This window comes from Podarcis filfolensis (assembly GCF_964270895.1).
Source record: "Podarcis filfolensis genome assembly, chromosome: Z".
Taxonomy (NCBI): Eukaryota; Metazoa; Chordata; class Lepidosauria; order Squamata; family Lacertidae; genus Podarcis; species Podarcis filfolensis.
This window is the reverse complement of record NC_139617.1, coordinates 29,950,791-29,966,985: the sequence shown is the minus strand read 5'-3', so window position 1 is coordinate 29,966,985 and position 16,195 is coordinate 29,950,791. Positions and strand designations below refer to the sequence as shown.

At 45.4% G+C, this 16,195-nt stretch overlaps 1 protein-coding gene and 1 long non-coding RNA gene across 2 annotated transcripts in view; both read left to right on the top strand.

Annotated features, from left to right (window-relative positions):
- Nucleotides 1-16,195, top strand: part of LOC310754565 — a 632,985-nt gene that overhangs the window by 592,280 nt on the left and 24,510 nt on the right. The gene's annotated exons all lie outside the window — the stretch shown is intronic.
- The window catches only part of LOC310754694 (uncharacterized protein), a 32,094-nt gene continuing 23,307 nt past the window's right edge, over nt 7,409-16,195 (top strand). The window contains exons 1-3 of the mRNA XM_083596775.1: nt 7,409-7,545; nt 11,210-11,737; nt 14,080-14,851. Of these exons, the coding sequence (XP_083452901.1) occupies nt 11,243-11,737; nt 14,080-14,851 (1,267 nt within the window). The 5' untranslated portion in view covers nt 7,409-7,545; nt 11,210-11,242. The remainder of the gene's footprint in view (nt 7,546-11,209; nt 11,738-14,079; nt 14,852-16,195) is intronic.

The window sequence follows — 16,195 nt, the reverse complement described above, 5'->3', positions numbered from 1 at the left end:
ATACAAGGAAATTTATATCAAGTTGACAAATACCAATTATAATGGTACCTCGGGTTAAGAATTTAATTCGTTCTGAAGGTATGTTCTTAACCTGAAACTCTTCTTAACCTGAAGCACCACTTTAGCTAATGGGGCCTCCCGCTGCCGCCGCGTGATTTCTGTTCTTATCCTGAATCAAAGTTCTTAACCCGAGGTACTATTTCTGGGTTAGGGGAGTCTGTAACCCGAAGCGTATGTAACCCGAAGTACCACAGTACAATTGCAATGCAGTGCAATCACATCTTGTGCGCAATTAACTTGAGTGTGAGGTAGTTTAGGTTGAGAGTGACTGCCCCACAAAGTCACACTCAATGAGCTTCATGGCTTGAGTGGGAGGATTTGAACCTTAGTCCTCTCAGGACCTAGTCCAACACTCTAACCACAGCACCACACGGGCACAGTCTTGTGCCGTTGTATCATGTCCCAACCACTGCTTGCTTTTTTCTTCTGAGTTAGTGCCTAACAATTATAGTATTCAATAAGAACTTGAATAAAAAATATATATTTTTAAAAAACTGCTATCTGATTAATATGTGCATTCTCTCTTAATTAGCTTACTGATTTTTTAAAAAAAGCTGTATCTCTACTACATTGCTCTGCTGTTGCATAGACATCCTTGCAATTGCCTCTGTTCACAAGTATTTTATGTTGCAAACCTTTTAAAAAAACTAACCCCTGTTTATGGACTGCAAGAAGATCAAATCTATCCATTCTTAAGGAAATCAGCCCTGAGTGCTCACTGGAAGGACAGATCGTGAAGCTGAGGCTCCAATACTTTGGCCACCTCATGAGAAGAGAAGACTCCCTGGAAAAGACCCTGATGTTGGGAAAGATGGAGGCCACAAGGAGAAGGGGACAACAGAGGACGAGATGGTTGGACAGTGTTCTCGAAGCTACCAGCATGAGTTTGACCAAACTGCGGGAGGCAGTGGAAGACAGGAGTGCCTGGCGTGCTCTGGTCCATGGGGTCATGAAGTCAGACACGACTAAGCAACTAAACAACAACAACAAACCCCTGTTTAGTTAGAGGTGAACATCTGTCTCTAGCTCTATTTCCCAGTCACACAGGCATCTATCCCTCAAACGCTGTAGTAGTAGGGCACCCTCTGGTGGTTGAAAAGAATAATCTCCCTGGCATAATCTTAATTTTCAATTTGTATAAAAAAATAAGGAAGGAAGAATGATCAAGCAGAATTTGCAGAGACAACTATTTATGGTATTTATTGGTGTATTGCATTTGCATCCCACCTTTTCCCCACCCCAAGAAGCTAAAGATGGCGTACGTAGTTATCCTTGTCCCCATTTCATCCTCACAACAGCTCTGAGAGGTAAGTTAGGATGAGAGTCCCATGGCTGAGTGGGGGATTCGAACCCTGGTCTCGCAGTCCTGGTCTTAAACTATAGCCACTAGTTCACCACTGGCTAAAACAAATTGAGAAAAACCATTTCATGCATGGGCATGTTGGGTGGGGCATGGAGAATGCAGGGTTAACTTTGCTTCTCCTTACCTCCTCCGCGTATACTGACAATTAAGATTAGGCAGAGTGTCAGATGTTGTGGGGCAGGGAGTCATGGCAAGATACTAGAGGACGGAAATGAATTTGTCATGTGCCCCGTAAACCCTGTGCCCCGTAAGCGACCCTGCTGCTCTCAGGTGCCAGGGAAGAAGGCAATGATCCCATTACCAGTGTTCAGGCAAGGTTCAGTTGCCTGCCTGGGCAGCATCTGGACCTGGAATGTGTTGGGGACGCAATCATGTCCTTTGCCTCAGATGGCAAACTTTGGTTTGATATTATTGTCACAGTGACCTTGCAGAGGCAATTAAGTTGTGAGGCAATACATGCATGTGGTTTGATTTTGCAACACTCAGTAAATTGAATGAACCCTGACCAGTTTTGCTCAAATCTGTTATATGATTGTACAGTGGTACCTTGGGTTACAGATGCTTCAGGTTACAGACTCCGCTAACCCAGAAATAGTACCTTGGGTTAAGAACTTTGCTTCAGGATGAGAACAGAAATCGTATGACGGCAGCGGCACAGCAGCAGTGGGAGGCCCCTGAAACCTGAAGCAGGACCTGAGCACGAGAGCAACTCGCCTGCTCCTGTGGATTTCAGCAACTGGCATTCAGAAGCATCGCTAACTCTGACCATGGACCCAGAGGATGGTCATTATGGCTACCAGCCATTGACAGCCTTCTCATGAAAATTTCCGAATCCTCTTTCAAAGCCTGTTCGCATTAGCTAACATTTCAGATGCTTGTGGAATTTTGAGTAGTATCTAAATATCAGGCCCAAAACAATCATATGCAATATTTTCTTGGCATCTGTTAGCTGGAATTTATTTTTCAGTTAAGAGTAGGATCCAAAGGAATATTAAGATTTGCTTCTTCTTTTTTCAATATACGTACATTAACTTATAGCAGCCAACTCATAGGTGCCAAGGTATCTTCAGCCTGCTCCACCCCAAAGTTGATGGCAATTGTCATTCTATTTTTGATTTGTATAAATTTGAATAAACTTTTTTTAAAAAATAAAAGAAAAGAATAACTGAGAAGCAGTGAGCCTCCTAGCTGGGATTTGAACCTGGGTTTCCCCACATTCAAGCCTAAGCAGCAAAAGACAAAAGAACCCCCTATTCTGCTCCCAGAACTACAATCCCCAGAATGGTTTAGCAACCAACCCTCTCCACAGGAAATTGTATTCCTGGGAGTAGAAAATGAGCACACTCCATTTCCCAGGATTCTGTGGGGGGAGCCATGACTGTTTAAAGTGGTATCTGGTGCAGGTGTCTTCTTAGATTCAGGCTTGAAGTCTTAGCATGCAAAGGCCAGTGGTGGACTTGTGGCTGCATCGTTCCTTCCAGGTTTAAACCTTCCACAGAACACCAGGTGAGAGCCAGTGGTGGCTAGAGTGTTGGACTGGGACCTGCGGTCTGGGAGAGGCCAAAGTTCAAATCCCCACTCAGCCATGAAGTTCACTGGGTAACCCTGGAGGCCAGTCTCTGCCCCTCAGCCTAACCTACTTCGGGGCTGTTGTTGAGATTAAATGAAGAGGGGAATAACTCTGCCTTGAGCTCCTTGGACAAAAAAAGGTGGGATAAAAATGCAAGCAAGCAAGCAAGAAATGATCACTTGAAAAGGATTTAGTGTCTGTCTTTTGCACCAGGGTGGTGGAACTTGGGGTTCAAGTAGAAATGCAAACTAGATTCCTCCCCTGCTCTAGTAAGCCATAGCACAGTGCTGGTAGATGTGCGGCTTGGTGGGTTACGCAAGTTGTGCAGACCTGTTCAGCTACTATCACTCAGGGTCTCCCCCATATTGACAAGCAACAGTAGTGGAAATAAAAGTATTGTTATAAGTTGGAGAGCAAGACTCCCCTAAAATCTCTGGATTCAGTGAAGTGGTTAGAATTTTTTAAGCAGACAGCATTATTCCTGTCCAGGAAATCGCCTGGGAATGTGCCCTTGTGAAAAAAAGGCAGAGTCATCAAACCCTCAAGAAAGCCACCAACAAGTCTGACTCTCTGTTAAATAGTGGGAAAGATGGATGAAGGACACAGCTCTGTTAGATTCACAGCTCTTTATTACAGCAGTTAGAAATGCTCCTGGAGACACACTCACAGCAGCCTAGCTGGCTGCTTTATAGAATACTAAGTAACTTGTAACAGTAACAACTCCCAACTAGCTAACCAATCAGTGAGCGACAGTTCTCAATCCTTCATTTGCATACTGGTGGCCCTGAGTGAGAACTGCAGTTAATCTTAATACATAACACCCCTCCCCCACCTAGATGAGGTGTTAGCCCCCCCCCCCAAATCCTTAATTGTTACAACCATATACCATATAAGCTAGCCACAGGTTTGATTAGAAGTACAGGTACATAATACTGCGCAATCCTTCAGGTAGGCTGGATGTATACAGGTCCAGAATGCCGAGGTACCACTGGAGAGGTAGCCAAGCTGCCAGGGCCCGATGGAGTGGCTCAGTACCGGTCGCTTTGTGTGGCAGGAACATGTTATAGAAGTTCAATAGACCTAAAAAGGCCTACAAGTCCTTCTTGTTTTGTGGTTCGGGAACCTGTTGTATAGCTTTGACCTTTGCTTCCGTGGGGTGAATGCCGGAGCTGTTAACCAGGTATCCCAGGAACTCGACTTGTGGTACAGCAATCTGGCATTTCCCCCTCTTTACTTTGAGACCTGTTTCTTGGAACCTGGTCAGGACAGCCCGCAGCTGATCAAAAACCTGTTGTATTGTTCCCACTGAGACGAGCACATCATTGAAGTAGGGTACAACGCCAGGCAGACCATGTAGGAGCCGCTCCATTAAGCTCTGGAAAATTCCTGGTGCTACGCTGACTCCAAACTGCAGCCAACGACAATGGAAGGCCCCATGGTGAGTGACGATTGTCTGTGCCTTGGCAGTGGCATCATCTATGGGCAGCTGTTAGTATTCCTGAGCAAGGTCGAGTTTCGCAAAAAACTTGCCCTCTCCCAGTGAGTGTAGTAAGTGTTGGATGACAGGGACGGGGTACGCATGCTGTTGGAGTGCCTTGTTTATCGTGCACTTATAGTCAGCACAGTACTGACCTGTCAGGCTTGAAGGGCGTCATGATAGGAGTCTCCCACTTAGCTTTGTCTACGGGTTCCAGGACCCCCTGTGCAATCAGCTTGTCTAGTTGTTCATCCACCTTAGGCTTGAGTGCAAATGGTACGCGTCGAGGCTTGACTCTGATGGGTGTGATTAGCGGATCGAGGTTAAAGGATATGGGCAACCCACATACTGTCCCAAGGTTCCATTGAATTATTCCGAAAACTCCGTGACGACAGCATCTATTTCTGATTGCGAAACACTTTGGATGCTTGTGATTTCCAACCCTGGGGACACAAGCCAGTCCAGTCCCAGTAGGCTGGGCCAATTCCCATCTACTATGACTAACTTCAGCGGTCCCAAAAAGTCCTTGAAGGTCACTTTGAACTTGCCCACACCTACAACCGGAATGTTATTTCCCTGATAATCCCTCAAATGCAGGTAGGTGGAGTTCAGTTGTTTCTTAGATAATTTGGGAATCAACCTTTCGATGGTACTCCAAGAGACGGTTGACATGGCAGAGCCCGTGTCAACTTCCATGTTGCATGTTTTGCCCTCAATAGTCACGGTGACATAAATTTTTCGGTGTTCAGACCCGTCAGCCTGGCCAACTGTCAGCTCGGCTGAGCAACAACAGTTGGTGATGGCATGGCAGTCCTTGTTAGCATACCTTGCCTTTTTGTTTCCTGGTGCCGGTAGCATATCTGCGAGCATAGACGAGCAACAAACCATTGTAATATGACCCTTATGCAAACAACACCGACAGATGGTGTCCTTGAAACCGCATTTGGACCGAGGGTGGTTGCCACCGCAACCTGCAGTCTGACTGGTCCGTCGTTCACCGTTTGACCTTTCCACATTTCTGCTTGATGCAGCAAACATCATCCTTTTCATCTGAGCAGCCTTCAGAATTGCTGATCTCTCCATGGTGAACCGAGGTTGGCTTCTTTGAAATTGTTGTGCTGTTGGCCTTGCGTATCTCCGCTGTTGAATGTTTCGCTGCCTCCGCGGCTTGAGCTTCCTCGATGGCCTCTTTGAGAGTGAGATCAGACTTGGTAAGGAAACGGTGCTGTAGTTTCTCATCCCTCACACCGCACATGATTTGATCCAGCAGGGCATCGTCCAAGTCCTGGAATTCACAGTGGTATGCAGCCTTCCTGAGGGCCGCTAAGAACTCACTGATTGTCTCCCCCTCAGTTTGGATTCGATGATGGACCGTGTGATGGGCAGCGATTCTGGACACCTTGGGTGCGTAGTGTCCCTTGAATTTCTCAGTAAGTGTGTCCCAAGGTCCCTGCACCACAAGCAGAGCCACGAGAGCCCTAGCTGTCTCGAAAACTTCTGAGCCGCAGACAGTGTGGAAAAGAGCTCTTTTCCGATTGTCCGTCAAATTGGTGAGAGCATTTGCCTCAAGGTAGCATTTGAAATGAGCGAGATAAGACTGCCAGGACTTATCTGGTGAATACAGGGATAGAAGCAGTAGCGATGCCATGTTTTCCTGGTGCCGGTTGAATGGTGAGGAATGGACACTAGCCTCGGCAATATCTCAGCTCTTCAGTGTTCAGCTCAGCAGTTCCGCTCTCACTGTGTCTTGTTTCATCCTATCCCATCCTCATCGCCAGTGTTAAATAGTGGGAAAGATGGACGAAGGACACAGCTCTGTTAGATTCACAGCTCTTTATTACAGCAGTTAGAACTGCTCCTGGAGACACACTCACAGCAGCCTAGCTGGCTGCTTTATAGAATACTAATTAACTTATAACACTAACAACTCCCAACTAGCTAACCTATCAGTGAGCGACAGTTCTCAATCCTTCATTTGCATACAGGTGGCCCTGAGTGAGAACTGCAGTTAATCTTAATATATAACACTCTCTGCCGGACACAGAGGGGAGAGACCCAACCCTAAGCTTTGGGTAGTCAGCAAAAGACAATCCCAGAGTCGGGAGGTAGAAGTTTCGAGAACTGGAGTGGACGATACGGTAAGTGAACAGGGGGGAAAGTGTCCCTTTTGCAAGCAGGGAGATGGTGGGACGAACACAGGTGAGCAGTCTGTTTTATGCTGCAGTGAGGGTCAGACATGATCTTTGGGGTCTCTTGGAACCTGAGACTGCAGCAATGGGAGGGAAAGGCCCTCTTGGGATGTGATTGCTCTGAACTCTCCTGAGAACAGGACACCAGGTTAGATGCGCCAGTGGCCTTATCCAGCAGGCTCGTTGTGCTTTCTTACTAAATCCTGCATTCTCTTACCTGTTTTGCCCCTTAAAAATATTTTATGGGTGCAGTAGTTTCTTTTATATTTGATTACCAGGGTGCAGGGCTGAAGTCATCTTACCAGAAACAGAACACAAAATAGGGCCTTTGCAACATATTATTCCCAAGGTGAATCATAACTGACTGGAAAATAAAAAAAATATGTGGTGAGGATAGGGGTGGGTGTGGGTGTGTTGTGCTTTAGCAGTGGCCTAAACGAAAACAGCCAGGAAATAAACCAACTCTAAGTCTCCCACCCGTATCTTTTTCTCTTCTGTTGCATAAGTTCCTGGCACAAAAGTCTGCCAAGGGCATGCGAACCCTGCATATTTCCAGAGCACTGCTAGCCTTTGAGGATCTAGCAGGAACAATGGGTGGCAGTGCAAAGGGGACAGAATATGCTGTCCAAAGCCCATCTGCTTTGTTGCAATGCTCACCCTTGTGAAATATTCCCTAAAATATGTGAGTTTACTGTTGGGAGAACTAGCCAGAGAGGGAAGGATGGAGGGAGGGTTTCTGTTTTATAGGCTAGCTTTGTTTTCTGGCATCTATGAGCCACAAAGCTTGGATATAAGCCACAGAACATCCTGTTTTCCCCTCTCTCTTGCCTGTCCTCTTGCTGGTTGGTCTTTCTGAGGGTCTGGAAAAAACACTGCCCAGCTAAAGGTAAGAACCAAAAAACCTTTCCTAAGCAGGTGAAAATGTGTAGATTTGGGGGGGGGGCTGTACAATACCTGTGGCTTCTAGGGTAGAGATGAGAGTTAAACATCTGGCATTTTCTAAGTACAAAGAAATAGCGCAGGAGGAGCAGTCATTGCCGACAGGCATGCAAGACTGAGGTTTGCAAACAGTTGCGGCAACACAGGTATGCATCAGCCCCAGAGGAAAGTGATTGATTGATTGATTGACTGGTTGTTTAATTTCTACACCACTTAATATATAAAAAAAAAATCTCTAAGAGGTGTACAAAAAACTGAAGCAGCAACAGACAACTTAAAAACAATTTTACAAAAATACAGTTGTAAAAATGTTACATTAATGCAAAGGGTGGGTGGGTGGGTGTGTTCAATATTCCTTCTGACATACCCTTCCTCTCAAGAGATAGCTGCTGTAACTTTGGAGGGGTGTCAGAAAAGGGGGACGTTACAAGTCCCCCTGTTTTGTTTATGCTGGATGGAATAGACTCAGCTTCATTGTTTATGTTATTATATATAGCATACTCTCTCTCAGGCAAGAAATTTGCCATCTGGGATATTGTATCCTTACCTCTTCACAATCCATGTGCTTGGATTTTTATGAACAGGCTGCTTCTAAGATTAGGGTCCACACTGCAAAACTTGTTATTGAATCATAACATCACAGAATTGTATAGTTGGAAGGGTCATCTTGTCCAACCCCCTGCAATGCAATGATAGTGAACCGTGAATCTATTTTACTTAATCAGTATGTAAACAATAACAACAGAGGCTGTGTTTTAAAATACAAAGAGGGTATTCCTGCCCTCTGTTATGTACTGATATATATAACCAGAGGTTTGGGGGGGAAGCTCTCACTCACTGTTTACCGTGAGCTGAAATAAAGAACATGAAATCAACACTCAGCTCCGAGTATATTTCACCCTCCATCCACCTCGTCGCTTGTCATCTGTGTGATCCTTTCAGTATGTCTTTTTTAAAAAAATGCTTTTTATTGGTGTTTCATTTAATACAAACAACAAAATACATTAAAATTCAACAATAATTTACCCACATTCTTTCCCTACACTCTGCTGAGCATTGACTTCCTTCCCTCCCTTCAACAGGTTTTCTTATGTCTGTTACTTTTCCACAGTTTCTTATTGTATCCAATCCTATCTACGTCGTAAGATTTATTTCAGTCCTGCCAATCCTTTCAGTATGTCAGTGGCCTTTGGGCAAAACAATGAATAATGCTCCTGTCACTGGGTCCCTCTATTACAACAGCAATTTTAACACAGTGTTGCAGCGACCCAAGAAGCTGGTGACAACAATTGGGGGGAGGGAGGGCTGAGCCTCATGCCCCAAAATATTGAGGAGGGTTCTCTGCCCCATATACTCGGAACCCCTGCATGTAACATACAACTTAACAGAAAAACAAAAACGACGCACCAGCGCTGCAAAGTGTAACAAACAGCATTTGCAGTTCTCAAGCAATAAACAAAGCAACGCTCCCATCCACTAATTAGCAGATGAACAAAACCTCAACCAATCCAGCCCAAAAACCATCTACACTGACCCAGCAATGTTTTCCCCGCCTTACCCTGCCCACAAAATGCAGAAGCCTGGCACCAGGTCAGCTGCTGCAGATCAGTGGTGGGGTGGGTGCCCAGATCCTTCTCCAGGGATGTTCAAGCATCTCTCCCTTGTGTGCGGCAGGGAGAGCAGTAGAAAAGCAAAGAAGGGAGGCAATGGTGGCAAACGTTTTACAGTGGTAGCTCGGGTTAAGTACTTAATTCATTCCGGAGGTCCTTTCTTAACCTGAAACTGTTCTTAACCTGAAGCACCACTTTAGCTAATGGGGCCTCCTGCTGCTGCCGCGCTGCCGTAGCACGATTTCTGTTCTCATCCTGAAGCAAAGTTCTTAACCTGAAGCACTATTTCTGGGTTAGCGGAGTCTGTAACCTGAAGCGTATGTAACCTGAGGTACCGCTGTACCTGTTTTGCAGATATCCTGGCTACTCTTCTCTTGCTGCTGGTCAGGAGCAGAGGCACCGTGTTGCCCCCAAAATTAGGGGGGCTGGCGCATGTTGCACACATGTAATATTGCATGTGTGACATATGTCCTATGACGTCACATACGTCCCTGCCGTGCACGGTAAACTGGTGAGGACTAGCATAAGGCCACACCAACCTGTGTGGTATCAGGAGATGCCACCCAGACAGTTGCAGCCTTCCACTAGGCCATGCTGGTCCCCACAGTGTCAGGAGATGCTGCATAGGCCACTGGGACCTTGTGCCAGGTCAGTCCCCTCAGCCTCTCTTGCCACTGCACAGATCGGTGCAGTCTTCCGTTGATGTTGTGCTGTGCTCAGCTTGGCAGTTCGGTCTCCTCTGCCCCCTCAATATTCAGGGAGGATGACCCCCCTGCTAAGCAATATTGAGGGGGCTGATGATACCTTCACCCCCTAGAGTTGGTGCATGTGATTAGGAGTGAAGCCAGGGAGATTCCCAAGGGCAGAAAGGGAGGTTTCCTTCCCTGGGTTAGAGGGTTAGAATAGGACTGAAGAGACCCAGGTTCACACACACATAGCAGACCCTCCAAGTGTCCTTATTTTCCAGGAACATCCCTGATTTAGAAAAGGCATCCTGGTTTCTGATTTGATCCTGGAATGTTCCATTTTTCCTTACGATGTCCCTATTTTCATTGCAGAAATGTTGGAGGGTATGGAATTGTCAGATTCCCAAGCCATCTGAAGGCAATCCTGTATAGGGAAGGTTTTTTTAAAAGTTTAATGTTTTATTATGTTTTTATATATATTGGAAGCTGCCCAGAGTGGGTGGGGCAACCCAATAAGATGTGTGGGGTATAAACAGTAAAATTATAATTATGGAATGGGATGTCCCTTTTTTTAATCAGGGGTTTGACATAATCTAGCCACTAGCTATGCTGCTCAAGCTATGTCACTACCCTAACCGTATCCTCCCATACAAACCCACCAAGGCTCTGGAATCTATGGGGAAAGCCCTTCTCTTGGTCCTGTCATCCCCCACAGGCCCTTCTTAGTGGTGGACACCCGCAAGCAACTTTGGAACTCCCTCCCTTGAGAAAGCAGGCTGGCCACCCGCTTGTCATTATTCCTCCAGCAGATGAAGACTGATGACATGCCTTTGGAAAGGGCTTTTCAATAATGCTATTCTATTTTTACTATCCATGTTTCAATAATAAAAACAATAAAAATAATTTTATTATTTCTATGCCGCCCATCTGCCTGGTTTGCCAAGTAAAATAGATCTGTTTTTATATTGTTTTAATTCTAGTACAGTTTAATTACTTTTTAATAACAATATTTCTAGCTTGTTGCATTTTATCTGTTTTGCTGTGATTTGTTCAAGCTGCCTTGCGTCCTGGTCTGGGGAAAAGCTAGGAGATAGATGATATAGATAGATTATAGATAGATAGATGGATAGATAGATAGATAGATATCCAACCTCTGTTCAAAAGCCTCCAATGAATCATAGAATTGTAGAATTGGAAGGCTGCCCCGAGGGTCAGGGATCATAGCTCAAGAATACCTGGCCGATGGCTATCTAACTTCTACTTAAATACCTCCAATGCATCTGACTATACTTTGCCCCTTGTCCCATCCTGACAGGCGGATACATTGCAATTACAAGGAGCCAGGATTATGAAATCTACTAGAGAAAAGATCACCCTGAACTTCAGGGGAATCCGTTACAAGACTTATGCTAGCACCCTCCAAGCCTTCCCTGGGACCAAACTGAGCCGCCTCACAGGGCCCCAGGAGGCATCCACTGAGTTTGACTATGACCCCAACACTGGAGAGTTCTTCTTCGACAGAGATACTCGTGTTTTTGAAGAGGTGCTGAACTACTGCAGGACCAAGCACCTCCATTGCCCTCAGTACATCTGCAAGTCTGTCCTTGAGGAGGAGCTGGCCTTTTGGGAGATCAGTGAGGCCGCCCTGGCTCCCTGTTGCTGGCAGAGGCTGAGCGACATGGAGAGCCAGCAGGAAGACCTCGCCCTCTGGGATGACAGCAAAGACGAAGATGACCAGGCTCTCCTGGCCCAGGTGGGAAGGGGGAATAATAGTTGCAGGGCCCAGTGGCAGCCCAGAATTTGGACCCTCTTCGAAAAACCGTTTTCCAGTGGTAGTGCAAAGGTAAGTGCTGGAGCATTTCTTTAAAATGGGAATGGGGAGCCTGTGGTCTTCCACAGAGCCTGGTCATTGGGGTTGATGAGCACTGGACTCCAACAACATCTGGAAGTGCAAACAGGGCTCCCTTTGCTGCTTTAAAACAAGAAGAGAGGGGGGGGTCCAATTTGTTAAGGTCATCTTGAATCCCAGTTCTGTCTCCAGCAGCATTAACTACCCCTCCAGTTTGATGTCACCTGTAAAATTGGATAAGCATCCCCTCAATTCCTTCATCCAAGTTGTTTATAAAGATGTTGAACAACAATGAACCCAGGACAGAACCTTGTGTCACCTCACTTCTCCCTTTTTTCCAAGATGATGAGGAACCATTAGTGAACACTCTTTGAGTTCAGTCAGTCAACCAACTAGAAATCCACTTAACAGTTACCTTGTCCAGCCCACATTTTATCAGCTTCTCTGCAAGAGTATCATGTGGAACTTTGTCAAAAGCCTAACTGAAATCAAGATACAATACCTTCACAGCATTCCCCTGATCCACCAAGCTTGTAACTCTATCAAAAAAAGAACTGTGTCATATGGCATGACTTGTTTTTGAGAAATCCATGCTGGGTCTTAGTAATCAGAGCATCCTTTTATAAGTGCTCACAGACCAACCATTTAATTAAGTGTTCTATGACCTTTCCTGCTACCTAAATCAAGCTGACTGGTCAGTAGTTAACTGTATCTTCTCCCCCCGCACCCTTTGAAGATGGGGACAACATTTGCCTGCCCCCAGTATGCAGGAACCTCACCTGTTTTCCAAGAATTCTCAAAAATAATAGGCAAAGGCTTTGGGATTACATCTGTAAGCTCCTTTTGTACCATTGGGTCAGTGCTATTTTTCTAGGAAAAGAGGTGCTGGAACTCACCATAAATGCCTCCCTTGTTCTCTTATAATGGCAATGGTGCCCAACTAAGAGGTGCCAGAGTTCCGGTGAGTTCCAACTGAAAAAAATCCTGCCATGTGGAGTTCACGTGCCTATACATTACACAGGCTTATATAGAGGCATCCCCTCCCCTCAGCTTTAAACACACATAGAAATTATGTTTACAGAGAAAACACATGTCTGCATTAACAAAACCAGATGCCTGCTTCATTGAGAAGAACAGGGTACCTTCTCTCTATCAGGCGAGCTCAAGGCTGAGCTTTTTCTACACAAACATTCTTGACACATTCTTCACGCAGCCTGTGTAAGAAGATTCTCCTGACAATATCCTTTTTCACACACTCTTTTTTTTTACATCTCTTCACATGTAGGCTACCTATCAAAGCCATGCATGCACCATTAATTCTGAGAGGGAAATAGTAGCTCTCAGTAAATTAAGGACACAAGGATGGTAGATGGAGCAGTTCCTTCTTTGTGGGAATCTGGGAAAGTCTCTTCCAACATAGTGCTCTCCAGATATTTTGCACCAACTCCCATCAGACATAGCCAGCATGACTGAATGAAGTTTGAGCTGATGGGAAAACAGTCACATTGACTGGGGCTGATGGGATTTATAGTAACGCAAGATATCTAGAGGACACCAGGCTGAGGAAGGCTGATCCACTGTGCAAACAGGGGCTAAATGGGGTTCTGCCACAATTTCACAATTTAGGGGGAAGAGCTCGGTGGTGGAACATCTGCCTTGCCAATGGAAGGTTCCAGGTTTGATCACCAGTGGCACCACAAAGTAGGGTGGGAGGGGAGAACCTTTCTAGAATACTGGAGATCCACTCCCCAATCAGTGTAGACCATACATCAAGAATGGAACAATGCTCCTATGAAGAAATGTTGCAGTGTCTGGATATTTTTAGTTTAGAAGAAAGTCAAGTAAGAGGTGACATGATAGAAGTTTGCATGGGACAGAGAAAGTGCCCCAAAACATTAGAACTCCTGGACATCCAAGGAAGCTGAATGTTGGAAGATTCAGGACAGATTTAAAAAGTACTTCTTTTCGCAGCACATAGAGCAGGAAACTCACTCCCACAGGAGGCAGTGATAGCCACCAATCTAGATAGCTTTGAAAGAGGATTAGACAGATTCATGGAGAATGGTAAGGCTATCAGTGGCTGTTAGCCCTGGAGAGGCAGCAATGCTTCTGAATATCAGTTGCTGGGAACCATAGGAGGGGAGAAGGCTCTTGTGCTCAGATCCTGCTAGCTGGTTTCCCTTTGGGGCATCTGGTGGCCACTGTGAGGACAGGATGCTGGATTAGATGCTTCTTTGGCCTGATCCAGCAGGTGCTTCTTATGTTCTTATGTTCCTATATTCTAACACAAAGCTCACAAACTAACTTCGTGACACAGCTGAACTTTCTTTCCACAGGTTCTGGCCGCTATCTCCCTGGTCTTCAACATTGGGATTTGCATCCTTTTCATAAAGAAGGCTGATGTAGAAATTGAGTTCTTTGTCTATGGACATGAATACAACAGCACTGACACCGTCCTCAATGAGATTCACAAATACTTCCCTTACCTCATCCCTCTGGAGTTTTTCTGCGTCCTCTGGTTCTTGTTTGAGTTTTCTGTGCGGCTTACGTTTTGCCCAAATAAAAAGAAGTTCCTGACCAGCCCCCTGAACATAGCTGACTTCATCTCCCTCTTTCCAATTTTCATCGAGCTTTGCACACATGGACAAGCCTGGCTGGGTTTCGTCCGTGCACTGTACACCCTCAAGCTCTTGAAGATCCTTAAGCTCATAGAAATCCCTCTAATGTTCCAGGTCCTTTCATACACGTCCAGGTCTGTCTTCAGAGAGATCTTCATCTTCGTGGTCATCTTTATCTTTGAAAGTCTGTTCTTCGGCATCCTCATGTTCTACACAGAAGTCCTTTACCCGGTACCTGAATCTTATTTTGAGAGCATTTCATCCTGCATTTGGTGGGCAGTCATCACTTTGACCACTGTTGGTTATGGAGACTCGTACCCTATCACCGAATTCTCCCAAGTGATAGCAGCCTGTGCGGCACTCTGTGGCGTGCTGACCATAGTCATCCCAATCCCTATCTTTCTGATCAAGTTCAAGGGCTATTATGATGCTGCCGTGATCAAGGAGAGGAGGAAGAGGAAGATGGAACAAGCAGCAATGCTGTCATCCTAAGGACTCCAGAGCACCATTTTACCAATTATTCATGGGAAGAGATAACTGGCTTCTAGATAGCTTCCTGCCACACTGCAGATGCTTCAGCTGATTTGATGCAATTTTTAGCTTCCTACCTGAGCATCATATTCCTCTGTGCTGCCAACTGAATTAAGTCACACTCTACCTGTGCTCCCACATTTCCAAAGAGAGAGAGGGCTACCAATGCCCGCTAGCCATGGTGGCTATGCTCTGCATCCATGGCTGAAGGCAACAATACTTCTGAGTATCAGCTGCTGGAAACCACAGGAAGGGAGAGAGCCCTTGTGCTCATGTCCTGCTTGCTGGTGTCCCAGAGGCATCTGGTTGGCCACTGTGAGAACAGGATGCTGGACTAGAAGGGTGGATTGACCAGATCCAGCAGACTCTGCTTATGGTCTTATGTTCTTAAAAGAGGTCTTCCTCCTCGAGCTTCTTGCCTTCAAGCCTTTTTGCCTGGAACATACCTTTGGACTGTGATCATGGCTCTTGCTTGCCCACAATGAACATGGATAGATGCAAGTTGATCTCTGTTGGCATTCTGGGCTCCGTTATTCTTATGAAGTGCGAGGAGATTAATGCTGCCACGACCAACCAAAGGGGAAATGGGTTAGAGTCACCAATAATGTTCTATCTTTATGTATTTTTAGATTGTATAAGCCACTATCATTTTCCAGAAAAACCCTACAACAGCTAACATTGCAACCTAAACACAACTGGTATAATAATATAAGGGGGAAATGATGCAAGGATTTGACAGCATATAAAAGCAACAATAGCAATACTACTGCTGCTGCTACTCCTCACAGTGTAACCTTTTACACGGCTACCTAGATGTTAATCTCATTGATTCAGGGAAGTTTCCTCCCAATGTGTATAGGATTGGACCCTGAGACTCATGAAATAAAAGTCAACACATTCATGTACCAGGCATACAACAAACTATATTACTTACTGGAAACCCAAATGCTGTTCTTGGCAGAGCACAGAGAAGAGAGAGCAAAACCCACCATTTCATGGTTAGTGGCACTCATCACAACTCGCTCAGACTCTGAAAATAAAGCCTCTTATTTCCAAACTGGAAATGAGAAAGGAGCAAATGTAAGACCTACTTCTGGAAAGGACTAGATCCCACTTCAGTTTGGGGGTCAACTGATATTAAAGGGGTAGCCCTCCCTCACCCAACCCCAAAAGGCACAACTCATAAAAATGACTTGCATTAGATTCTCAGCATTCCTTCTGTTCATAGAAAATTCCAGTTTATTTTAAAATTTCATATTAATCAAAAGTTATTACATGCATACATGTACATTCATACATACAT